The sequence below is a fragment of the Cinclus cinclus genome, chromosome 3, assembly GCF_963662255.1.
Source record: "Cinclus cinclus chromosome 3, bCinCin1.1, whole genome shotgun sequence".
Taxonomy (NCBI): Eukaryota; Metazoa; Chordata; class Aves; order Passeriformes; family Cinclidae; genus Cinclus; species Cinclus cinclus.
In genome coordinates, this window is record NC_085048.1 from 117,078,492 (window position 1) to 117,105,957 (window position 27,466).

The following is a 27,466-nucleotide window of genomic DNA, read 5'->3' on the forward strand; positions in this document are numbered from 1 at the left end:
TCTAAGGAGAAAGTGCTCCTTACTCAGAAGGATGCCTTTGAAATTGTTTCAGACCAGCTATTGGAAAACTAAGTGCCAGACAGCCTTGCCCGTCCAGCCCTGAATGTACAATAAATTAAAATACATGTTTTATTTTCTAGGTTCCTTCACTGACAGAAGATCAATAGAAAGCAAAACCCAATAGTGAGACAGAAAATCAAACCAGTTGTCCAGGCCCTCGGTGGCAGAGGCTCCTTCCTGCAGCTGTACCAGGTGAGTTCCTGTCAGGCACCAAGGCTGAGCTGCTGCCCCTCGGGCACAGAGAGCGTGGCAGAGCCCAAGGGCCACCTTGGCATCACTGGTCATGGCTGGAATGTGCCCCACAGGCAAAGGGTGGCCCCTGGCCTGGTGCAGGCACTCAGATGGACAGATGGTCATTACACCAAGTGTAAGTGCAAAAACAAATGGGGGCCCAACGGGGCATTTTCAAAAAAACAAAAAAACCCCAAAAAAACAAAAAACAAAACAAACAAAAAAAACCCCAATGCCTTTGCTTAAACCAACTGCCATTCTGTTGGGAGGTGTGCATGTCTGTGCGCCCAGGAGCAACCAAGCAGCAGCAGGACAGAGCTCTGTGGCTGCTGGATCTCAGATTTCTGTTGCTTTAAAATACCAGGGATTTAACTATAAAAATTTTCACCCCATCAACCTAAGACATGTGTAGACCAAAACACATCAGCTACTGCCAACACGAGCTCTGCTCACTACAGCAGGTGCCAGGAGGACCCTAAGTCCTCAGAAGCCTTCAGCTGTGTTGTGCTCTGGCTAGAGGCAGGTCACAGCCTGCTGGGATAAGGTGAGGGGGTTACCCAGTTCTTCACACTGTGCTGGGAAGGGGTCATGGCAGGAGTGTGGCTTTTGTTCTTCTAAAAGGGATTTGCTTTATTTTTGTTTTTCTAGGGAGCAGTTCCAGTGCACAGCCCTTGCACACACCACAGAAATGCCATGGCACTCCCACAGTGGGACAGCACTGACTGGAGAGCTCTTCCCTCATCCACTTTGTGCTCCAGCAGGCGTTTGCTACCTGGCTAATCACGGGAAAAGCCCTTTTTAAAAGAAATTCCCTAATGCACAGGTAAGTGCTGCCTGGAATGACTAAAGTGATGCTCTAAGGGTACATTAAATAACTGTTTTCAGTGCTGGTTCATGACTTCTGGCTGTGGCATCTGCGCCCAGGGCCTTGGGGCCTTGCTCACCTGGTGCCAGTGCAGTGGCGATGGTGACACAGGTGACATGCGATCCCCAGCCATGTCTGTCCAGACTGGGGAAAGGACATTTCAGAGAGCAAACCCCTTGCCCTGCCCCTTCACGGCACATTCACCCAGAAGTGCCCGTTTTGATCTGGCTCAGGTGCCGTGGGCTGCCCGGGCCGCAGTGTCCCTCTGTGTTCCAGGGCCTCAGGTGGGCGCCTTGCTGAGGGCACTGGCAGAGCGCTGCAGCTTCGCGGAGCCCCTGCTCCTGGGGGCACGTGGCAGCTCCACACCAGTGGTGTCAGTGAGGTCGGCACTCGCGCTTGTGGTGAGGCAGCCTGGAAAACAGAGCAGGCAGGGAAAACTCGGGTCAGGACAAACAGCCTGTCCCATCAGAATAAGTGTGTGGCACAGTGCAGCGCCTCCACTCGCCTCTTCCCAGACTTTCCTGGGGAGCACTTGGGTGAACTTGACCTTTAGAGGAAGAATTTGCTTCAGGGAGCAAGTAACTGCCACTGCACTTCCCAGAGAAATCAGGGATTTCTCTTTGCCAGCTTCCAGGAGTGAGGAGCAGCTAAGCCATGAGGGGCCATCAGTGTCCAGGTGAGAACTGAGCCCCCCAGCATCACCCCCTTTTGATCTGCACAGCCCCTGCAGCACCCCATGGCTCTCAGGGCCCCAAGAGCCCCATAAAGAGGGATGCAGGAAGCTCCCATCCTGTTCACTTGAAGATCCAACATAAAATAGTTCTGTGTGGGTGATACAAAACTGGTTTTTGCTTTATGTCATTAAACTGCCCTCGTTTATTTGGCCTTTTACAGAGAGCTGGAAACAAGCATTCCAAGCATGAGGGCGGGCACAGAATTCCCCCTGGAAGGTGCCTTAACCTCTGGAAAAATCCTAAAGAATCATGATTTCTTCCACTACATAACAGGTACCCTTTTATGGTCACCACTGCGGAAAGGTCCTTAGGGGGCTGTGGCATGGGGGGTTATGCTCTGTTGTTGAGTGGAGTCATTTGTTGGTTATTTCCCAGGGGCCTGCCCAGGGTGGCTGAGAGGGAACAGGTGAGCACATGGTTATTAAATGAAACACTAATGACCTCAGCTGCTCTGAGGGGGACACCTGGCCCTGCTCCTGGGGGCTGGACATGTCCCAAGGCATTTCCCGGGAGAACAGTGTTTCATCAGCTCCCTCAGGAAACAGTATTTTTAAACCATGTTGCAATTCTCTTCCTAAGTGTAAACACAAATTTTGTGATTACAGGTACTAGGGAAGAACAGCCTCATGGCCAGGCAGGGGGAGAGCACAGGGACATTTTGAACCCTCTCCAAAGGCTGGTTCTGTTTTGCAGCACAGACCTACTTCCGGAGCAACAGCGAAATCCATTCTCAAGCTGTGCCTGGCCAGGCCACAGCTCTTCAATCCTCCCTTCACCTTCCTAGCCCAGATAAATCTCAAACATGCGCAAAATGCCCCAAAGCGCAGCTACGGCCTCGGCTGAAGCTGTCTCTCGGGCACAGGTAAGAAGGGCACTGTTGTTGCAAGACAGGTGGGGACACAGCCACGACTCAGTATGGGAGCAGAATGAGCCCTGAGCTGCTGTCAGAGGACAAAGACCCACCCTGGCTCTCAGCTGCCCGTTCAAGGTAGGCTGTAAGCCGTGTAACTGTCTGCTTGAGCAGCCCTGGGAGTTTGAGTGACTGAAGGCAGGAGTGGAAGAGCAGCAGCACAGCCCCAAGTGCGAACCCCTCCGCCTGCCTTCGCTGCTGCGTTTGCATCTCAAAGACAGCCCTGACTGACCAGATTGGGTCTTTGAGAAAACTGACTGAGGGGAAATAGCACATTCGAAAAAGGTGGGAAGCTTGACTTAGCCTGTAAAGGCATTTTTTTTTGTGAAAAATGCAGAGCTGTCAATTTTGGATTCAAACAAAACCTGTGGTGATATTGGCTGGGGAGAAATGTGTGGGAGAGGGAAGGGCTGCGAGAGAGATGTTGAGCTTGACATTCCTGCAGTGAGGCAGAATGGCAGATGGTCAAAATAATAAAGTTTTCAACAAATGTAGAAGCTGAAGCACAGTAGAAGTAAAAAAATTATTACCAGGTACCTAGTGTGGGAATGCTTTAAACATGCAGGGGAGGTCTTTGTCCTACAGGGGACAAATAGAACCAAATACAGGAGGGAGGCCTTCAACCACTTGTGCCAAAAAATAAAAACCACGTCAGAGAGGCCATGACCATAGGCAGGAGCACCATAACCATGTACAGATAAAAAAAAAGGGAAATCCGGGTACGGAAAAAAGAACCGCTATCCGCGTACGGGAAAAAAGAACCGCTATCCGCGTACGGAAAAAAGAACCGCTATCCGCGTACGGAAAAAGAGGAAGCCGCGTACGGAAAAAAGAACCGCAATCCGCGTACGGAAAAAAGGGAAATCCGCGTACGGAAAAAAAAGGAATCCGCGTACGGAAAAAAAAACCGCTATCCGCGTACGGAAAAAAGGGAATCTGCGTACGGAAAAAAGAACCGCAATCCGCGTACGGAAAAAAAAAAGGAATCCGCGTACGGAAAAAGAACCGCTATCCGCGTACGGAAAAAAAACCGCTATCCGCGTACGGAAAAAGAACCGCTATCCGCGTACGGGAAAAAAGGGAATCCGCGTACGGAAAAAAGAACCGCTATCCGCGTACGGAAAAAAGGGAAATCCGCGTACGGAAAAAAGAACCGCAATCCGCGTACGGAAAAAAGAACCGCTATCCGCGTACGGAAAAAAAGGAATCCGCGTACGGAAAAAAGAACCGCTATCCGCGTACGGGAAAAAAGGGAAATCCGCGTACGGAAAAAAAGGGAATCCGCGTACGGAAAAAAGGGAAATCCGCGTACGGGAAAAAAGAACCGCAATCCGCGTACGGGAAAAAAGGGAATCCGCGTACGGAAAAAAGAACCGCAATCCGCGTACGGAAAAAAGAACCGCTATCCGCGTACGGGAAAAAAAGGGAAATCCGCGTACGGAAAAAAAGGGAATCCGCGTACGGAAAAAAGAACCGCTATCCGCGTACGGAAAAAAGGGAAATCCGCGTACGGAAAAAAGAACCGCAATCCGCGTACGGAAAAAAGAACCGCTATCCGCGTACGGAAAAAAAGGAATCCGCGTACGGAAAAAAAAGGAATCCGCGTACGGAAAAAAACCCGCTATCCGCGTACGGAAAAAAGGGAAATCCGCGTACGGGAAAAAAGGGAAATCCGCGTACGGAAAAAAAGGGAATCCGCGTACGGGAAAAAAAAACCCGCTATCCGCGTACGGAAAAAAAGGGAATCCGCGTACGGGAAAAAGAACCGCTATCCGCGTACGGAAAAAAGGGAAATCCGCGTACGGAAAAAAAGGGAATCCGCGTACGGGAAAAAAAAACCGCTATCCGCGTACGGAAAAAAGGGAATCCGCGTACGGAAAAAAGAACCGCAATCCGCGTACGGAAAAAAACCCGCTATCCGCGTACGGAAAAAAGGGAAATCCACGTACGGGAAAAAAGGGAATCCGCGTACGGAAAAAAGAACCGCAATCCGCGTACGGAAAAAAACCCGCTATCCGCGTACGGAAAAAAGGGAAATCCACGTACGGGAAAAAAGGGAATCCGCGTACGGAAAAAAGGGAATCCGCGTACGGAAAAAAAGAACCGCTATCCGCGTACGGAAAAAGAGGAATCCGCGTACGGGAAAAAAGAACCGCAATCCGCGTACGGAAAAAAAGAACCGCAATCTGCGTACGGGAAAAAAAAGGGAAATACGCGGATTCTGGGCCGCCACACCAGGCCCTTTTTTTTTTTCCCTTTCTCTTTGAGCCATTACCATACACAGATCGCATTCACCATTACCACGTACAGGCGACTTTACCATACGCAGATGGCAGGTGGTGTTATCACACCTACACTGGGGGCCTCTTTACCATTATGGGAGGCATTACTGGACCGAGCTTGCAGGACTCGGTATCATGCGCATGTGGCATTACTGCCTGTGGCTGGCCAGTGGCATTCCGGGAGCCAGGAGGCATTGCTGTGGTGTGGGCAGGAGGCAGAACTGTGCCCTAGAGGGAGGTCCAGGTGCAGAGCGCACCAGGGGAGGGGTGCTGCACGCAGAGCAGAGGAGGCAGAGCTGCACGGGGTGTGTGGGAGATGCGAGGCACAGGCAGAGCACGGCGTGCAGAGCAGAGGAGGCTTGAGACAAACTGGGAACACGGGGTAGAGCTGAACGTGGAGCAGAGGCGGGGGAAGGAGAGCTCTTAGCGATGAACTGCAGCAGCAGAGGGACCTGTAGGAAGCGTCACTCTTACCTGCGGCCGTTGCTGTTCCGAGAACATACACGGTCTAATCTAAAGGAGAAAACAAAACCGTGTTAGTTCAGGACCAGCCCCCTGTGACTGCTGCACTCATACCAACCCGACACAGCACACCCCACCAAAGTTGGAAAGGAGAGCTCCCCTCAGGGACCTGCAGAAATACGGTCCCGTGCGCTTCCTCCTGGGGTCTGAGCACTGAAACAAGAGAGGGACTGTAGGCAAAAACTGGAATGAATATTCATTGCCCGTCATCTTCTGCGAAACCTGCTGCTGTGGGATGGTAGAGTGCAGCTGCGTCACGTCTCGGCTCCACTTCCGGCACTGCTGCTGGTCACACCATTTCAAACTGGCTAAAATTCGAGGCTTCACCGAGACCTAAACTTTTGTGACACTACAGCCAGGTTAAAACTCCAGCAAGTGAGCAGCATAGTGATCCTGGTGCCATATAAGTTTCCCAGAGGAGGAAGTCCTTGAGTGCATAAAACCTGTCCATGAGCAGTCACACACCTGCATGTAGACAGACAGACACACAGACACAAACACACACAGGAGAGCCTCTCACAGGTGAGGCTGCTTAGAGAGAATTAAGCTTTTAAAACACATTTCTTGCAGGAGGAATTAAAACAATTAAAATATAGATGCAAACACTTTAAATGCAGGGTTACCTTGCAGGAAGCCAGAGAGAGGTGGTGTATATTGTAGCCTTTTAGCCACAGCTCATGATGCAGCTGAACACCCCTGAAAGCAAGGCTGGGTAACACCATGACCTGTAAGAATCCTGAATATTGGTACTGAGGAAAAATCATGAAGTTTTCGTGTGAGCTGTGACCTGTTCCAGCCCCCCATTAACCTTTCAGCCAGGACAGGTCTGTGGAAACCTTTGTTTTCCAGCCCAGTAAATGCAAAGGTAATAAAATTCCAGACAGCATCATTGCAGTACATCTGCACAGCGTACAGTACACTGTAAGCAGCATCCTGAGCCTGCATGGAAGAACCCATGGATAACTGCAGCTGGGTTAATCAAAGCCACATACATCCTGCAGTGCCCTAGAAAACTGTGACACGGTGAAGAGAATCTGACACCACAGGTTAACCAGAACAGAACCGACCCTACAACAGCACCCACAAGCGCCCAGCTCAGGTGGGAGTGCCTGGCACCAGCGTGGGCCTCCACCATTTGAGAGTGTAGGAAATAAGACTGAAATGTACACACTGAAGTTTAATTACTCATAAGTTGGAGTAGCTGCCAATTAGTTCTGCAAGGGTCAGTATCAGGCAGGGGGACCCTACCAGGTGCTGGGGGTTATGTGGGTGTCACAGGTAGGGCAGCCCCAGTCCTGGACAGCTCTGCCCTGGTTCTGCCCTGCCTCTGCTCCAGGTCTCACCTCAGTGCAGAGGGAAAACGTGAAGGGGCCACATTGCCTGGAGCCTTCTCCAAGCTGACAGCTCGAGCAGCTGGAGCTGTCACCCGGCAGAAGAGACGGCTCAGTCAAGCTCATATTTTCGTCCATCCCAGCACTGATTGCTGCGATAAGCCCCCCCTCACCACACCACCTCCTCTCCCGGAGAGCATAGCTCAGGGAGCACTCTCTGAGCAAACCAATTACATGGAACAGCCAGGGGGCCAGGCTGAGAGCCCTGATGTGCCTCTCGCCCTCCCCACTGCTGGAAATCCCAAGGGAAACACCAGGCTTGAGGGGGAAGCAGTCCCAGCACCTGCCCAGCCTCGGGGGACAAGTTCAGACTGTCCACCCTCAGCGGTGGCACAAGGACAGCCCCAGCACACTGGGCAGATGGCCACTTCCTTAGGGCTCTGCAGAGATCTGGACCCTCAGCATACACCTGCATCAGCCTGTCTGGCCACGGGAGCTGGAGGGGGGACAGAGCTGCTGCCCCCAGCACTTCGTGGTACCTGTGACCCCCGCCCTGGTTAATGCCAGACCATTCCTGACCCTCACAGGGACACTCGGGCAGCAGTCCTGCCGAACAAGCAGGAAAACTATGGGCAGAGCACTGATAACCAAGAGCACTCGAGTAAGGAGCAGCTCCCACATCCATTGGTGCCACTGCAGGAACCTCCCAGGGGCAGCCCAGCGGCGTCGGGCTCCAGTCTGCCGAGGATGAGGAACTACCTGGATAAAACAGACGGAGGAAACCAGACAGGTCCCTGTGCCTCATCCTGAACAGTCCTCACAGGGACGACTTGAGTCCTGCCTCCTGTGGTAACTGTCTTGGCTCCTCTGCTCCACTTCCCTCAGTTTTTCCTCTTCCTTCACTGCCTGCACAGCCTGCACCACCATGGCAGCACCCACATGGCACAGTGTGCCACCTCCCCTGCTGACCACCTCGCCCAGCACACCTCACACATGCTCCATGCTAGCAACAATTCCCTGTCTCACTAGTAACCAGGACAGTCAGGAATTTCCTAAATCACATCTATTAGAAACAAATAGTTCACTTTCAGGCAACACTGACACAGGGCTCAAACCCAGCCCTTGGCACACACTGCATGTGCTCTGATACCGTGGCACAGCTAAGCAGTTTCAGATGTGCACGTTTTTAATATTCCCAGCAAAATAGGCAGAAATACTATATATATGTGTGTATATGTGTATATATATGTACACACACACAGAACCCGGACACAGATCTGCCAAAACACCCTACAGAGCTTCAAGGAAAAAGACAAAAGGACAAAAACCCCAAAGTAGTATAAAAACCCCAGAAAAACTAAACCAAAGCAAAAAGAATCCTTGGCTTAACAACTGTTACAGAAAGCATCAGTCCTCTTTAAAGCAAGAACTACTCTGGGCTTGGTTTTGTTTCTGTCAAAAATATATTTTAAATCTGGATGTCCAAGTCAAGTAATCCTTTTGCTTTAAAGTGGGAAAGAGAAAGCTCAGCACTGAACGAAAAGTGGTTTAAAATAAACCAGATCTTGTTCACTGTAGTTGTACATTCAAATATTTTCTACTAGGAGAAATTCGAGCGTGTAGAAGTCCAGAGACAAAAGAAAAGCATGTGTCACCTTTGCAACAAAAAGGCTGCAAAATCTCGGTTTTATGTAAATCAGCAGGCACAGCTCCCTAGGCTTTAAAACCAGGGAATGCTGAAAACCTCAATAGTTCCTCGACTCAAGTGTTGCTCCTGGGCAATGCCATAATATTCATTAAAGAATCCATTTATCAACAGATACCACACATGTCCAAGTTTCCCAGCACAGTTTTTCTGATGCTGCACTGAAAAGGATGCTTTAAAAACATTAAGCTATAACTGCAAGAACCTGAGATGCTTTCTCTGCCCATTCCACACCAGCCATTAGCAACTAAAAAAGCCAAGATTTACACTATATCCTCCCTGATAACTCTGAGCATTGTGCTTTATTTTCCAAGTCATTAGCATGCACAAGAATGACCTCATGGTGAACAGATGCACTTGGATATGGCAGTGATTAGATCAGTCCTCTCAGCAGTCAAGTGTGCCCGTTCCCATTAACCCCTGAGGTGCCGGCGGCAGCGCTGGGCTAGGGGCTTCCCTGAAAAGCAGGAACCTGCCATGGCGAGCAGAAACCCCTCAGACACAATCCTTGTGGTGGGAAAGCTATGACTGGAGAGTTCTGGAATATCCAGCGGCCCCTTCCACTCCCCAAGGTTAACACCATGCTGCTGACAGCTGATTTTACACAAAACCAGCCCAAAGCCCCAAGGAACCCTCATGAGCCGCAGAGGCAGTTGAAGTCAGGGCGCTGCTCTGCCCACTGCAGCTTCACCAATTTTTTTAAAGAACACACTAAATTTTGTTGAAGAAGTATTTCTGGTTTTGATTGAGGGAGCAAGAACAGCAGCTTAAAGCCTGTCCACTAAAAGAAGTGAAATCTACAGAGGGAAAGAATGAGAATAATTCAATAGTGTTGGATTATGGAGGATTTCCTGGGCTGCCTCTCAAACCCTGCCTAATTAAAATACAGCATGTAATGCACCAGTTTAACAACAAAGGGCCGTATTCCCAGCTTTTGTTCCTAATCTGCACATCCCCTCAATGAGTTTGGGGATGGCCATTCTGCCTACAATGCTGCACTTTCAACGCTGAAGATATCGGGGCTATCTATGATCCATACAGGGAGTTTAGGGCTATGCTTCTCAAACCAGCAAAGGAGATACACTGGACAATTTCCCTGCAGGAAATGCAGCACCTGCAAGACCGGTGTCAGGGAGACTAAGCCAGGGCAGGAAAACCACATCCCACATGAGCTTGGGGATGCATGTCCAGAGGCAGCACTAGAAAACACAAAAACAACCAGTTCAAATAATTATTTCCTAGCCAGCGATACCCCAGTAATGTGTCACTGGCAGCTATGTTTACTGTGCTTTACCAGTAAAGTTTTTGTTTTTTACCACCGTGGTAACTCCCGAGAACACTGCACTGTGACAAGCAGCACCCTCGCCCCCTGACCCTCTCTGCTGCACACATGAATTCACGGCACTGACAGGATCACACCTGAGGGGCGTTACAACAATCAGTTCAGATGAGAATTAATCTTCAATTTACCCAAGCAGTTTATGCTCAGCAGAGTCAGCAGTACTAGCTGGCTTGTACTGCCACCTGTGCCAGCTCCACGCATCCCACAGAACCATCAAGGCTGGAAGAGATCAACAAGTCCAGTGGCCAAAACCCAGCACCACCATCATCACCCCAAAAATCACATCCTGACACCTCCTGAACACTTCCACATATGGGCAACCCGGTGCCTCCCCGGGCAGCCTGTGCTGTTGCCTGACCGTTCCTTCAGAGGAAAGTGCTCCTTTTTATTTACTGCTCCCTGACTCCTTCTTTTCTGTTTCAGAACAGAAAAACGCCCCCTGTATTTCTAAGTGCCAGACAGGTGATTCCTGCAGGTGCAGGACAGGTGCATCTCTGCCTGGGGAACAGTGGAGCTGCTGGGGTTGCTCCCAGCCTCCCTGCTGAGGGCATCTGATGGAAAACACGTCCCCATGGCCACAGCTGACACTGTCCCTGCTCACCACTCACTAAATATGCAGGAGAAGCAGCAGGTAATGTCAGGAAAGCTCTCTGAAGCAGAGATTTTGACACCATAAGTCATGGCCAGCCTCCAGTTCATGAGTGGGAAATTAATTCTGAGGTTCAGAAGTCTGAAAATCGGGACCTGACTGGGGGAGGCTTTGCACTTAAAAGCAATTAAAATAATGAAACCATACCCGGGTACTCCTGATTTAACAGCGTTCTGAAATACTCAGCTACCGGGGAACACTATAAATGCGTTTGGCAGACACAGCTTGTCCTTCAGAAAGCAGGGCTGGGGAAGGGGCTGCCCTGCCAAACCACATGTGACACAACAGCGTGTGCTAAGAACAACGTGAAAGTGAAACACAACTATGCAGAGAGCAAAATGTTTAAACCAGATCGCTATATCTACATTTCTATTTGCTCATACGCCCACAGATAAACGATTCAAGTGCTAACAACCAGCCCTGGGCACGCGCCGCGCTCCTATTGAAATGGGCGATTTTTTTTGTTCCAGACTTTTGGCAGAGTGTATAAAAGAATTTAATGCACAGCTGTTCTACTTTTTAATGTAGGAAACATTAATCAAAGCTTTAAGTTATAAGCTTTCCTAGCGTTGTTTAGTATTCCAGTTCAGCAGAGATCAATAGATCCAACCCGTGTTCCCCGACGCCTCTCCAGGACGCAGAGGCGCGATTATGTAAATGGCCCCGGCTTCCTCCCCCCTCCTGCCAGCGCTTATCTCCAGGAGCCTGCTGCTCCTGGCCACCACTGCCCGGCCAGCACAGGCCTCTTATCTCCTCACAAAGCTCCGAGCACGCCAGGATCGGAGCCAGCTACGCCAGACAATGCTGCACGGCTGGTTTTATTCCTAAGTGATTTATGTGAGCAAATTTAATTTCTTCCTTCAGTGTTTCAGTTTAGATGGAAGATATCTGCTAACAAGTCGGGCTAAAGAGAAATAGAGCAGATGTCCTGCAACGTTTATACAGGTTGGAAATAATCTATTCAGCAATCCAAAAGAGAAGCAGGGAATGATTAGAAAGTGCCAGTGTCACCCTAGGAGCGTCAACAATGGATTAAGGAATCTTTGTCAGAGAGTCCAGCACATGGTGACCAGATACTTTCTGGATGCTGGAAAAAAACACATTTTGAAGGCACTAAAAATGTGCATTTCAGAGCCAAACTCCCTTTCAGGAGAGGTTCACTTAAACTCAATCAAACCAGCCGGGCAGCAATTGTGACTGCACTCTAACCTAACCCTCCACGACGGCACACGAGCAACAAATTCCCGGAGTTGGGCATGCTGCTGTCACCTCTCAGCAGGCCTGAGGAGCAGTGATGTGTGCACACACACCCCCCACAGACCCCACACCCCATGACAAACCCCGCAGAGCCTCCAGGCCAGGTGCTCAGGGCTGCCTTGCACAGAGGGGACTCGCCCGTGTCCCGCATGCCGCTGATTCCCCAACAGCACCCCGTTCCTGCGCTCCTTGTGCATTAATCCCTGACCCCGTAGCTCAGCAGAATAATCCCCATTTAGCATTAGCAGTAGCTTCCCCTGCGAGGAACTATTTCTGATAAGTGAGCCCTGATTCAGGCCTCGCTTTTGAACAACATATTCCCAGCTCAGCAAGAACCCAGAGTCCTAAATGAGCCCGAGCCCATCACTGCGAGAAAGTTCATTAACCTCGCTGGAGTTGGGGGTTAACAGGATAGCTGAATAAAGGAGCAGTGTGAATAGCTCTGATGCAAAACAAATTAAAATGAATGTCATCATTCCTTTTGATATTCATTAGTTGACTCAGGGGAAGAATAGTCTTCTTAAATTTGCAAGCATTTATCTACAAAAAACAGGTGTACATCTGCTGCTCAAGTGCTTCTTGGGGCTACAGAGAAAGAAGAATAATGTGCAGAGACTCACCAGTTCCACCGAGGGAGTAGCTGGGAGAGGGAGAAAAGACCTGAGCAGCAAAATCCTCAAACGTCATCACTTCTTTGTGGTTCTGGATGATGGCCTCGAGGTACAGAGCTCTCTCCTCGTAGCTGCGATGCCCCGTTAAGGAAAGGTGTGTGCACAACTCAAGGCTGTCCCACGGCCTCCCCGAGCCCCACATCCACGCTGGGACCGGCAGGGAACCAGACCAAACTGCCCAACAGTCCTGCGTGGGAACAACAAGGAGGAGATACGTTCAGGGCTGGAAATTCAGGGTAACACCTTTGGAGCTTCCTGACTGAGAAGCTGTGGCCTGGGAGCTGCCCAGCACAGGAGCAAAGCTCCCGATCAAAGCCCACTGTCACAAACAGGCTGTGGCACTATGGGAAGCTCCTGGCACACAATATTCCTGTTTCAATCAGCAGAAATGTAATTCTGTTGGAGGAAAAAAGCTACGGGACAGAGGGATACAACCCACTCCCCCCCTGCCCCCCCATATTCATTTGATCACTAGACTTCTTAGGAGAAATTAAGCACAATAAACCAATTCCAAAAGCGTGACAGTTATATTTAGGGCAGGTGCTGGAAGGTGCAACCTTATGTATCCCAAATAAATGATGCACGGTGGACAAACCCAGCCCACAACTTGCATGCATTATGGCCTGAATAATGCAGACAACAAAGCGAGCTAACATCGAGACTATTGCCTTTTAATTAAAACTCGGCAACCTGGAACACACAGCATTCAAATGTGTAATCAAAAACCAGTCACCAATAAAACTTACAAGCGTAACAAGCTGAAGCAACTTTCCAGCTGTCTTAATAGGACCCCTGCTTGCGGCAGCCTTTCACAGCGGAGAAAGCAAATCTTCCCCTTTTGTGTGCAGCTTCTGTCTGCTCAGAAGGTGAATCATACACTTCCAATAACAGGATAATGCCTGGGATAAACCTACAATGGGCTGGAGAGCCTCACGTATGACTTTATGAATTAGGGCTCGCAGGAGCCAGGATGACATCTCATTCTCCGTTTCCTCAGTGAAAACAAAAGTTTTCAGCGACTTATTGTGTTCCTGTTATGGGGAAATGCACTCGAGCTCTGCAAGGCTGTTCGGTGGGAGCAAAGGCCAAGCTGAATTTAGAAATTAGGAGCAGGAGAATAACACCAGTGACAAGAGAATGCAGGTGAGGGTATTTAGAATTGAAAAGCATTACTAATTAATATTGAAGTGCCATTTGTGACTTGCAGTACATTAACAAAACCACTCTGAAACACTATTAAAAAAAAAAAATCAGAGAAAAGCAGTGCTTGAAGCTGGGAGACGATGATGTAGTGTCGACCTCGAAGGGAGTAAGTAAAGTACGAGTTCCTGCAGGCGAGGTGGCAACAAAGGGAAGAGAAAGAAAGGAAGAATTTTGCATGTAACGCTCGCAGAGGACGATTGATACGTGATAAATCTTCTTATAAATTTCCCGCGGAAGCCTGAAGAAAGAAAATCAATAGCCAGCATTTCAGCGTTTGCACCTGCTGTCAGCGTTATTTGCTCAGTTTTCCTGCCCTGCCCGAAGCCCGGGAGAACGCATTCCTGCCAGCGCCAGCCCTCGGCGTGCGGGGCTGCCTCCCCTCCACGGGCTGAACTCCTGGTGACTCTTGTTAATGAATAGGCCGCCAAACTTCCTCGCAGAGGAGGCACACGCCTGGGCCCAATTCTAAAGGGACTGGGGGATGCCATTCAGCGCTCATTACGGAGATGCCGATTGCTGGGCGCTCGGCTGTTGCCAGGGCGGTGCGGGAGGAGCGGGGCGGAGCGGGGCTCGCTGCCGGCCGGGGGCTGCGGGGGCTGCGGCGGCTCCGAGCCCGTCTGGCAGCGGCCCCTGCGACACGGAGCTGGCACGTGCTGCCGCAGCGGGAGCGGGCCCGGCCGTGACAAATCTCTGAAAGGGCTCCGCGACACCGGGGGATGGCGACCACCTGAGCCTGCGGGCCGCCCGGCAGCGCTCCCATTCATCGCCCGGCCCCGGCCGGGGCTGCTCGCGGGCTTCCAACCAGGCCGGGGGAACGAGAAAAGGCTTCTCGTGCTCCGCCTGGTGATGCCCTGCTGGGTCCCGAGCGGCCCTGGCATCTCAACGCAGCAGCGCACCCGAGCACCGCTTAGGATGGATGCTGCACGGAAACACCGCCCGGGTTTGCTCTGCACCCCGTAAAATCCTATCGACGAGCTGGAGGATGCTGCTCACCGCACAAAAAATCGCCCGGACAGGACAAGCAGCTGCAGGAGAAGCAGCTGAGGAAGAACACTCCAAGATCTGGAGAGCCTTGCAGATCCACCGGCCCTTCGGAGGCACGCAAGGAAGACCCCAGCTCAGCATCTCTCCTGCACGCTGAAAAGCCAAAAGCAGGGGGAGCAGATACCCCCAGCGCAGCGAGGCCGAGAGCTGCACACCCCAGCTCACTCACCGGCCACCCTGGCTTGGCACTCCCCGAGCCCTCCGGGGCTCCCCCAGGAGCGCAGCAGCTCCTGCCATACGGGCAGCGAGCGCGATGCCCGTGCTCGTTTGCACTCACAGCTTAATCAAAAGGGAATTAAGTGACTGCAGCACAGCCAAATTAAACTCCCTGCTATCTATGCCTCAGTACATGCTCACATTTGGGAGAACAGTTGGGATTCGTTAAAAAAAGAAAAAGTCAGCTAAAATTTTACTGACGTTCAGGAATTTGAATGCGGAGACATGGTGAACAAGCTGTAAGAACACCCTCCCAAAAACACCTCCGTCCTGTATAAAAAAGCATCGCGAGGTTTCCTATTTATTGCCCTGCAGGAACACTTGTGCTCCAAAAACCCCTGGAGCAATACTTCTGTCAGAGCAGCCCCTCAGAAACGTGCTATGCCTTCAACCTAAGAGCCAACAGCGAAATATCACTGAGTCACCAACATCAGAACCTCACACTCCACCTCTTTAACCTGACCTTTGTGTCACCGCTCTCCTGCGAGCTTTGGGCACAGCCCACCTGACACCAAGGTGGCACCAACATCAAGCGGTATTTAGACCAAGTGCCATCTCAGCTACTGGATTAAAAATGCAACCCATGGATCAGCAAACCCCCAGCTCTGAGCAGGGCCAGAGGGAGCCCCGAGTGCCTGGCTGGCTTTCCTGGAGCAGCCTGAGGGCTGGAGCACTGCAGGGAACACAAATCCACTGCTGTGGCTGCAGAGGATGGGCTGTGAGCTTGAACCCTACGCCATGGAAAGCTGGACAACTGGCTGCCCTGATTAACTAAGCCCCCAGTTATCTGGGGGCTTGGGGCATCCCCTGAGATCTGCAGATAAATGGAATGATATCAGACTCAAAGGAACTCCTCTTTTAATATGTACGGCAATTTGACCTATCCCTCCATGGCTGCATTATTTTACATTTTGCTTCTGTCGAGGCAAAACTCCAGAGCAAAATGTTTTAGACAGACACAAACAGGTTTGGGTTTTTTTAATTTCATATGAAACAATGACATTGACAGCCGTGACAAGGTGTGAATTATTGATCATGAATATATATAAAACTGTGGGAAAGCAGGAATTTAGGTCCTACTTGAACACAGCAATCAAATCTCAATGTTATGAGCTTCTATTAGTGTTTTATCAGCAGACCAGTTATTTTACCATTTCGACCACGCAATGAAGGCTGTTTGAAAAAAAACCCTGGCACATTAAAACATGAGTATCAGCTATTTGTGATAAACCTCAACATCTAATTGCAGCAGCAGGATGACCTGCAAAGTGAAACACACAGGACATCCTTCCAGATGCAAAAGAAGACAAAAGGCAGAAGCTTCTGAGAATTCACCAGAGAGGCAGGGATGAGCCAGCACTCAGCTCTCACCCACCAGCATCACTTCTACAGTTAACCTCTACAACACAGAGCCAGTTTCAGACACACAGTTTAAAACACAATGACCTTGAAAACCCTTCAAAGTCCTCATAATCTGGGTTCTGCAGGTGACCTGAGCCACCCCAGGGCCAGGGTCTGCCCACTGTTTCCCTCCTTGCACACACACACACACACGACACTAAACCATACCAAACTGCCCTGTTGAGAAACACGGGAATATAGAAGGTGATGACTCAAGCAGATCCTGAAAATACAGAACTTCTGCTTATTAACCTTAACTCCATGCTGACCTCAAGGAAAACTCTTGGGCCCCCACTCCTGCTGATGTTGTAATGGCCAGCCCATCCTGCCCCATACTACAGTTTTAAAATAAAAACATTCTGGCAGCACTTATATACTGTCACCAATACATGGAAAGAGCAGTACCCTCTGCTGACACAGCGGGCAGATAAAAGACAGGAGTGTTTGTGGCCAGGTTGGGGAGAAGTACCTGGCTGCTCTCCACGGCCCATGGGTCGTGCCAACACCCCAGGGCACCGGTGCCACTAACGGGCACCCAGGACACTGCCAGGGCCCACAGAGAGCACTCACTGCAACGCGTGCTCCTGCGGCTCCAGAGGGCCCCTAATGCAGCCTGCTGGCCTGGACCCGCTGCAGCTCCCATCTGCGACGTGCAGCCCACCCAGAGAAGGGCTTCTGGGGCATCGGGCCACTGGAGAAGCTCCAAGTACAGAGGGAGACAACTCTTTCCAGCCCATCGGACATCAAGGCCAGCTACATGACCGCATGCCAATTCCTTCTCTACCCAACTAGGGAGACCTGCTGAAAATCATTGAATTTACCATTCAATGCAAGAAACATCTATTTCAGTTTCCTCCTGATTGCATCACAGGGTGCAAAGATGCTTCACGAAGAAGGGTTTGCTCCTAACACTGCAACAGCAGTTTGGAAAACAAACAAGAACATAAATGTTTGGGACTTACCAAAGCAGAATAAAGCCAGGACCATAAAACTGAGGTTAGCAGAGATGTGTTGGCTGATGACCTTTCTGCACCTAATTGTCCTTCCCAGCTCTGAAGAGGATGGAGTTACCGTGCTTTTAAAATGTGGTGTTAGGCAGTTTTGTGTGAAACTCAATCTGCTTAATTGGCTCGCCACCATTTACGGTCTAATGACTGCCACCGCCAAACGAATTTCACCGAGAACTTTTGGGGGAATTTTAGTAACATATATCCTTCACTAAACAGGTGCAATTAAACTGTACCTGTCAGCCACTGCAGACTTACGTGCTTTTTATAAACCAAAGCATCCGAGTTGGAAGCTTTCCAGAGGCGCCTGCCTTAAGTTGTTCCATGCAGCACGTGAGACACGCGCGAGCCGAGGCTGCGTGACCGTTGGGGTCGGTGGGCCCCTCTCCCCATGGCCAGCCCCCATCACGGCCATCTGTCCATGCTGCAGCCAGGGGAGCCAGAGTTCCCTCGGCGGAGCAGGGCCGGCCCGTGCCAAGGAGGAGGAACAGCAGCCCTACCAAAACGGGCAGACGATCCTCTGCTGCCAAAACCAAGAGCTCATCCTCTCTGCGGCATAATTTTCTACTGCTGTGCCACAAATCACAGTGACAGGCAGCCCTCTGTGCCCATGGGGAATGGCTGGAGCCCAGAACACCCTGGTGTAGAGGAGACACAGCTCTCCCCAAGACCGACAGGTATGGAGAGGTCTGCAAAGGGATTCCTTGTTTGTGGAGCATTAGCCCAGCACCTCAGCAGCACGCCTGGAGCTCTGCCACCTCCCTCCCTGCAGCGGGGCCCGGGTCCCTCACGGGATCACAAAAGAAGCTCGACGCTGACTGATGGAGAGGGGTCTCAGGTCCCCGAGAAGCCGTGGGTTCTCCGAGTCACAGGGCACGCTGCCACAGCATCTCCCGGCCCGCGCGGTGCAACACGGCGGCTCCCGCACTGTAAATTGCTTAAAAGGGGAAAGTGCAGCTAAACAACAACAGGAACACGTTTCGTACTGCTTCAGAGCATCTCTGTGGAAATCAAGCAGTGTAACAGCAAAGCCACGCTGAAGGTGCCCCGAGGCAAAAGGCTCCAGCTCACGCTGCCTGTGCAGAGCCTTGCACAGTGCGTGGCCCAAGGTGTGCTGCAAGCACCCGGCTGGCAGAAGCACGCGCCCGCCGCTCTGGGACAGCAAGAATATGTGGCACATTAGTCATGCCAAGTGCTTCGGGGGAGAATCTTGCATTTATTATGAATAAGGCAGAAAATATGCTTTCATCTTAATTTGTGAGCGCTGCCACGGGTGGAAGCCCCCGGGAGCAGACACCTGTACCACAACAGACTGACCCCACCCCACAGTGGGAGCACAGGACACCGGGTCATTGCCCCGCTCCCACTCCACTCTGTACTCTGACAGCACTCCAGCTCATCCCTACCCAAAGCTTTGTAATTCTGCCTGAGTCCCTGCAATGCTCTCCTTCCAGCTGGTCCTGTTTGTACACAGACCTGCTCTGCTGGAAAAAAAAGCTGGGCCCGCACCTCACCCCGCTTATTAACTTTATTCCCATAAAGCATGTTCCTCATCTGCTACGGAGGTGACAAACCACACACAACTGTACCTAGAACATGGCACTGTACACATTTTGCACGGTCCAAACAGTCCTCTGCCCACCCAAGGTCCAGTTGCTGCATTTGGTGCTTAACGCTGTACTAACACGGATGAAAATATTTCAATTACAATGAGGACATAATGGCCTGTTACCAGCTCAGAGCTGCAGGAGCCCTGACTCATTCTGCAGGGCACACAGAGATCTAACCACTGAGAGGCTGCTTATGAAAGAGTTCTGTACCGTGACACCTGGGCACAAGGTTTTCACCAGCAAATTAGCGGGGCATGATTCTCCCTAAATATACTTTCTCTGGAAGTAGCCATACAGTTCCCTACTCAATCCTGACAGATCAAGGGATGGGAGTTGCCTGGGTCCAATTGAAAGCCACATTCCCAGTGCCCCAGAGCAGTGATGTTGAGCTCCTCTCTCCTGAAGGCACTGGGGAGAGCAAGAACCCATGCTGGGACCACAGCAAGCTGCTCGGCCAGGAGCCACACTACCTCCACCGTGACATTCCAGGTGGGGCTCACATGGATCCAGCCAAACTCCAGATCCCAAGGTGTTGTGGCCAGGACAGCTGGGCAATGAGATTCTCCTACCATAAATGAAGAGGAGCTGCTGGCAGGGGGATGCTGGGCCAGCTACACCTTTCTATCCTGTACCCAGACATGTAGGAAAGGCACAGACTTGCTTGCAAGGTTTGTGGGTTTATTTTATGAATTATATCAGTTGATGACAAAATGCTGTTGGGTATTCTCTTATATCTTAAAATTTTATAATTAAAAAGAAAAAAAAAGCAAAAGACAGAAGGTTACAAAGGTTTTTGAACTGCTGCTGTTATGCTTTGGTCATTGTACATATACAAACACACAGACTCGCAGTGTCTCCAGTTTAACAGCCACGTACATTTAACATCCCTACATTTGTTGCCACTCCTCTCCCCAAGCACAAAGATATTCTAAAGCCAGAAATGTCAAAAGAGTTCACATGCCACACAAGATCTGTTCCACAGTGCACCTGGAGCCAAGGAACTGGTCAAGGTCCATCACAGCAGTACCCAGGTGAAAATACAGTTGGGAATCTCTTGGGATAACACCACACTCCATTCAGAACCTGAAGGTGCCAGCCTCTGCAATTCCCAAATTTAAATGTAAACCACCAGAGACAGGAGAAGGGGAGATAATGCCAGACTCTCTTTTAATGAGAATGTGCCACAAAACTGTTTACATATGGTCTAGAAAAAAAATTATTTGTGCTGCCATTCATGGGGTGTGATTGCCACCCCTGGAACGACTGCAGTGATACTAAGGTGGCTTTGTGGGCTCAGGAGACCAGTCTCACTGAGCTGATGCTGAGCAGCACACTGACAGAGGGATTCCTGGAATTATATGGAATATAAATTAATTTGTTCATAAAAGAAGCTCTATTCATTTAGTTCTAAGTGAATCACGGCCAGTGGAATAACATCTCAGAAAGGGGCACCTCTGTGCCTTGGATAAAACCAATGGACTGTCAAACTCACTCATTAAGGAACAAGTCTTTTCAATTTATAAATATATTTTCTCACCTACTAAATGTTACCAAACCCTGTCAGTTTGATAAGAGTATTATGATCTGGCACCTACAAGCAGGACAAAACATAATTACACAAAGTAATTTTGCCCCTTCTAGTTTATTACAGATCATTTCATTATTTCTGGGTCTAACACTAAATGGCTCAGTTTCAGGTCTATTATAGTTGGCAATTTACATTTATTACAATCAGGGACAGGTAACTGGGCTTATTATCACATCCATTATGAGTAACACCATTTGCAAGATGCTTAACACAGAACGGACTTGTTGCTGCAGCGAGAGGGGCTGGGAAATTGCTCCATGTTAGAGGGTAGGAAGGAAGAACAAATTAGAGAAAGCTCAGCAAGAAACCAGTAGGGCTGTTTCCCAGCTTTAAATTAAAAGCAGTATAAGGAGGACAGAGGTTTGAAATTATCACCTGACACACTGGTGGGTATTTCAAAGCAGGGGCTGAGCATGTGCCGCCCCGGGCATGGGGCTATGGGTGGGCACACGTGGGCGAACACCCCCAGGTCTGACTGAGCGCTGGAGGCTGCAGGGGCTCAGCAGGGGCTCCATTTCTCTGTGTCCCTTTCCAGGCTCTCCCCGTGCCCCCCAGAGGGTCCCTCCAGCCACGCTGACCACACTGACCGGCGGCTGGCACCGCACACAGTACCTGGTGCTTCCTGCAGCAGCTGAGGCCAGAGATCCCTGCCAGGTGGCTGCGCTTCAATGACACTGGCTGGCATTGTAGGGTTAACAAGGAGTGCAGGGAAATCTTTTATTCATTTAGCACAGAATGCCTTTTGTTGATCTTTGAATAAAGTCGCTTAAAATCCCTTAAACGAACATCCCCTTTCCACAGACAGCCTGCTACAGGTAGAGTGGGCGCACCTCGCCCAAACAGCATCCTCAAAAGCAGATGATTAAGTCAGCATTTAAAATAACACTTTTTTCCCCTGAAAGTGACTTCACAGTAGGGGAACTGGATTCCACTTCCACAGCACAGCTCAGCCAGTGTGCACGCTGTGATGGCTCCTCATTTTTCCAGAGGAGTAAATTTAAATTTTGGTGCATATTTATGAAATCTGCTTTTTAAAAATTTACGAGGTGGGATGTGTGAGTGGAGAGCGAACAAAACTGAAAATATAAGTGACTCCTTCACAAGAAAGCAAGTCAATGCATTGGTTTCACCGCTGTTCACTTCTTCTAAATATTCTACTGTTTCTGAAAAAATTTCCCCATAAGTTTCAAGTAACCCAGGGTGGCCATGAAGTCTTAGCATTACAATTAATTACAGGAGAAGTTCCTCAGTGAGCGGCACAGTACACTATTAAACAACCAAGTTCTAAATGCAAGCACAAGAGAAATGATGGTGGAAGTGGAGAGAGAGCAGTGGGGAGGGCTGCTTGGCTGGCTGCACACCTGAGCTGCCAGCCTGCTTCAGTACCAGGACTGGCCAGGTTGAAACCAGCTCTGAAAAGGAGTGAGAATGAGACCAGAAACCAGGCTATTGTATACAGGTATATCTTGTATGCAAGTATTAACACACAGGGAAATGGGAACGGAAGTGCTGAACCCCAGAACAGTGCTAAAGAAAAACTCCTGCCCACGGGAATAAATATGCCAGAAACAAGGAGTGGCAAACCACAAGGTGGTCCCAAAGAACAGCTGAAGTGCTGCTGGAGCCCTTCCCTGCTGGGGGCATTCTGTGAATTCAGGTTAAAAGCCCTCAAAGAGCAGAACAGGAGCAGAGCAGGCCAGAGCTGCACAGGAAGCTGCACTCAGCAGGTGGGAGGTGCAGTGACTGGTGCCCAAGTTGGGGACACACAGGTACACCAGGGAAGAGCACCAGCAAGCATTTGTGCTGTGCAAGCACCGGGGCCGTGCACTCCTGCATCCCCGAGGTGTCTGGGTTATGGAGCACCCACTTCCACCGGGATGAGATTACAGCCAGCTCGCAGAGCGGCGGCACTTTGTTAAAATGGACAATTAATCTGATTTGAGATGGCAAACGAGCGAGCCAGTGCTGCTGCAGAAACAGCTGTGCTGGGGGGGAGTCCTGCACGAGAGTCACCGGTCCCTGTGAGCCGGCGCAGGCAGGAGAGCTGGATGGCAGCTGTGACAATGAGCTACTCTGGTTGTTTCTGCAGGGCTACCAAAAACCTGCCCCACAGCTCTGCTGACAGCCCTGCACCTCTCTGCTCCACACATCCCCTTCCTCCCATCTGCCTCCTGTGACACTGCCATTCTGGGCCAGCACAGAGACAATCCTTTATGAGCTGACCCAAACCACTGCACAGGCTGGTCCTTCATCCTTCCCTGCACGTTCCTGTGCAGCCCCACACAGCACAGACAGCGCCCAGCAGCTCGGACCGAGTGCCCAGGGATGCTGTGCCCAGGTGGCACAGCCTTTCCACACACCCAGCCTGAGCACAAGCCCACCAAGCTTCTGCTGAAGCTCATCTCTTCCTCAGTGTTCCCACTGCTGCCTCCAGCCCGTGCCCTTTAAGCTGAACTTCTGAAGCTCTCTGACACCCTTAACTGCTGAGTCTTGCCGAATGTAAAAGGAGATGTGAGGGTCCCAAAGAGAAGGCATGGAGCACAGGATGGATTTTTAATGAAGCTGGTGGAAGACGAGAAGGGGAAATATACAGGGATGGTGACCCGAGGAAGAAGCTACACAGCAGGGCCACTGCATGCTGCTGTCAGCTTTTCCTCCATTCAAGTTGTATTCCAGGTTTTAATTTACTGTCTCAAATTCCACCCAGTTTGAAAAGGAAGGCTTTTATCATTCAATTACCAAGTAATCCCTCTTCTGCAGAAAACAACCGGCGCTGCACTCACTCCTGCCCAGTTACACGCTGTCTCTTCCCATACTTATATTCTGAGGAACTCAGGAAACCATTTCTTCCCAGTCAATTACAAAAGGTGTATTTTGGCATAACAAAGGCTGTTCGTAGCTGCTCATTCTCCACTCACCTTTGTCACTACGACTGTCACCACCCACATCAGGCCCCTGCTGCTCAGCTCAAGATGGTCCTGTGAGCAGCCTGCATGCAAAATTTTATCCACTAGCTGGAAAATGCCCACTGCAATCCAAGATGAGCCTATCCAAATAATTTCACTTGCCAATTAACTTTGGAAATACATGACAGCCTTGTCTTTGGGTGTGATTTCAGAGCCTACATCCTCTTGGGCTGCCAAGCTTTCCCGTTTGGACCTGTGACTCGGTGTAACTGCAGGAACACTGGCACACATAAGTGGGCTATTGGATATGAAATATTTGGCTTTTTTGGCAACATCTACCCTCGCTGCCTGCACTGGTGTTTATCTGTGCGGGCACACTGCTATCTGATCCCCTGGACAATGCCAGCAATATCCCTGCAGATGCTGCTACCTTGCCCAAGGTCTGAGGCAGACACTGCTCTGCAGCCCGAAACAATGCCCAGCACTTCGCCATGAAAAGAGAGAAAGTGAACATTAGCACATCAAAGGCCCCTTTCTGAAAGAGGAAAAATTGCACGATGCACACTTTAATCTTTCTGACAATCTATGCATGGACTGAGCTGAATTCTATTTTTCACACAAATGGGAATGCTCCATATGAGCACGTCTGTACAGCAGCAACAAGAACAGAGAAACACGAGCTAGCACAGACTTTGAACTTTTAAAATATGGATTAACACGCAATAATATTTAACAGCTGATAGAACAAAATCCCTCTTATCTCTCTTAATAAACCCAAATAACATCAAACATTTTATAGGCAACCTACTGAAAGGCTGCCAAAATATTCTAATATAAAAATAAAAATAAGTTAGCATTAAACAAAATACAGGCAATATTAAAATCTTAATGTAAATGCCTATTGTGTAAAATCAGTTACCCGACAGAGAACAACCTTAAGTGTAGTTCCCTTAATTAACACTTCCATTTAGCTAACTAAGGGTGGAATGTGACCCCTGCTTATAGATTTAAAATAAAATACTGCTAAAATACTTATGCAGCATCTAAACTCATTCTGTTGCCTGTAGATTTGTGCCTGTAGATCTCCTGGCACTGGGAGGACTCCCATCCATCAGCCCCGAGAAGCAAACACTGGGGACATCTCTGCACATCCAGAAAGCCAGAGCACAGGTAACAGCATGATCCCACCAGACAGGGGCAAGAGCTCCCTCCCCTCACCCCTTCAACCAGGTTGCCCTGTTTGCTCCTCACCAACACTGTCTGCACATTTTTTTCATCTGAAAATGTGTGTAACAGTGTAAATGCTTGTGGAGAGCAGGAGAGGAACTGCCTAGGAAGAACATCCCAGTTTTCTTCATGTGAACAGAAGTGCACCCCCCCAAACATCAGCTGAAATGGAGTGGTATGATTTACAAACACGCCTCGGTAAATGCACATGCTGAGTGGATTTGTTCCTAAATCAAGCTCAGCCAGTGGAACAACGTCTTGGAAGAACTTCAGCAAGATCCTAGCCTTCAACCTGCAGAACATCAGCAATGGGGAAGAGGTGGCACCATGGCTGAGCCCCACACACCTGGCACTGCACACAAATCAGCGTGTTCCCAGACAAAACACCTGCACTTCCCAAAAAGCTTGAGGAAAAAAAAAAATCCGTTTTTCTTACAGATCCGACAGTAACTTAAAATGCTTCGGTCCCAAAAAGGAGCAGGGGAGCACACGTGGATTTGCCCAGTGGAGTGTTTGAAATGTGGGATCAGTGGTGAGACAACGAGCTGGCACACAGAAATATTGGAAAAGAAATTAAAAGTAGCTGCTTTGGAAATCTCTCCACAGAGAAGCCAGCCTGTGCCTTGGACACCCACTGTGGCACAGACCAGCACGCTGCACTACCACAGAACCAGGGGCTCTCTGCACTCATTTCACAAGAACCATCTGCAATTTATAGGGTTTGCGTTGCTAAATATGGCCCCAGGCCCAAGACCTTTATTTCCCTTCATATTTTGCTTCTCTGGGATACAGCCTTGCTCAAAGCACCAGCTAAAACACATACTGGGGGAGGAAAGAATGGCTGGGCCAGACAGATGGTCGGCCTTTGGATGCTGAAAGGGATTTTGAGGGAGTTGAGTAGTATGACTTAATTCTTGTCCTGAATATTGAAGGTAAACACAGATCAATCCAAACGAGGCAGAGCACAGCCCTTCACCACCATGCTGTGTGTAAAAACCAGCAGCAGATCAGGAATGCAACAATGCAAAAAAAAACCCAACATTTTCTTTAAATTCCTGCCACTGGAAATACTGCCTCTCCTGTCTGCTCAGCAAACAGTAACGGAATGAATTTTTTAAAGATGCCATGATTTATCCCCTGCACACATCACTGACTCAGCATGTAACTGCACAGTCAGAATGCACAGAGATGAAGCACACAAGCTCTCAGTACTCAGGAGTCTGGGTCCCGCTGATTTCTCCCAGTCCTGGACCACAACAGTCCCGCTGACAACTCCAGCAGCAGTGGTGGATTCTGCTCCATCCTAAAAATCTCCTTGTAGTGAATGCTACATAAAACTAACAAAGCTGTCTCGGGTCTGATGCTCAAAATGTAACAAAAGGATGAAATATGAGGGCAGGAAAATGTGTGTCTCCAGGTACTATGTTTCTAATGTTCTTCCAGTAAGTACTAACATGTTTCTAAGATAGAAACATCTGATTTGTTGATCTCTGTGTATTTTCTTTAACAATACAAGGGAAGATTCAAACCCCTTGGTTTGGGCAGGGAAGAACACTGGAGACCCTGGAGGCATTTGTTTGCAAACCCCAGTTCCACAGACACTGTAATTGTAGCACAAAGTGGAAACAGAAAGTGAAATCTCTCCACTTTGCTTTCCGAGATCCCAGGACTTCGTGTGTTGACTTTTGGGATTCCAAACCACACGCTGCTATGGCATTTAAAACAAACGGAAATGCTGGCATGCAAATCCCATTCAGCAACTTGAGAATACTAAGGGCTTTTGCAAGGCAAAGAACACGTTAAAAGTTCATTAATTAACCAGTGCTTGGGAACAGATGGAATGGCTATCTGGGCTCTAATTACTGTAAGTTGGGACAGAGGTTCACAGACCTTAATGAGGTTCAATAAAATGAATGATTACACATCAATCACAATTAGAGAAACCTGTAAGATGAGCTGAATTATCATGGCAACAAGTCATAAAACATGGGAGCACAAAACCCAACAGGTTCTGCAGAAACCTAGAAAGAAAAGGTTTCTGAATTCAAACAGTTCTCCTGGATGGAACAATCCCTCTCTCCTGCCAGGCTCGGGGAGCTGACAATGAGGGCTGTGCTGTCCCCCTGGCTGCCCGGGGCTGGACCAGGGGTGCAGGGCAGGGGATTACTCAGCCTGCCATGTGTGGGTGTAACTGCTATTCCTACAAACCTTCACTTCATGTAACACAGACCTGTATTTAACAGTTAAGGACAGAAAAATCTTCCATTTCTCACCACCTGAGCTGCTTGTGGGAAATGATGTTTTCAGAGCTTCACGTTTCCCATCTTTGAGAGAGGCAGGCAGCGGGGAGAGGAAGGTGGTGGGCTGGACACAGAAATCCAAAGTGCAGAGTCCTGTTCACTTATGATCCAGGGAGTGTCTGAGCATCAGCCTCAGGGCTTGTTCTCCAAAGTGCTCTATGCCTCTGTGATCCTGCCTGCACTGCCACACTGCCTGAAGGGTGCCAGGCTGGCAAGCACAGCCCCCTTTCCATAACAAGAAGCCAGTCAGGGTCACAGGGACAGAACAAGTTCAGGAAAGAGCTTTCAGAAACACAGAAGTGCCAGGCAAGGGCATGGGAGCTCCCTGAGCTGTGAAGGATTCACTGTCAGGGAACGTTTTTGGTGTTGAGGCTTTGCAGGACGGAGATGCTGAGCTAGCCCCAG

At 49.7% G+C, this 27,466-nt stretch overlaps 1 protein-coding gene across 1 annotated transcript in view; it reads right to left on the reverse strand.

Annotated features, from left to right (window-relative positions):
• Positions 1–1,428: 1,428 nt before the first annotated feature.
• Positions 1,429–27,466, reverse strand: part of RALGAPA2 (Ral GTPase activating protein catalytic subunit alpha 2) — a 93,664-nt gene continuing 67,626 nt past the window's right edge. Inside the window, exons 38-40 of the mRNA XM_062490735.1 lie at positions 12,509–12,630; positions 5,557–5,595; positions 1,429–1,567 (exon numbers count right to left, since the gene is read on the reverse strand). Of these exons, the coding sequence (XP_062346719.1) occupies positions 5,591–5,595; positions 12,509–12,630 (127 nt within the window). The 3' untranslated portion in view covers positions 1,429–1,567; positions 5,557–5,590. The remainder of the gene's footprint in view (positions 1,568–5,556; positions 5,596–12,508; positions 12,631–27,466) is intronic.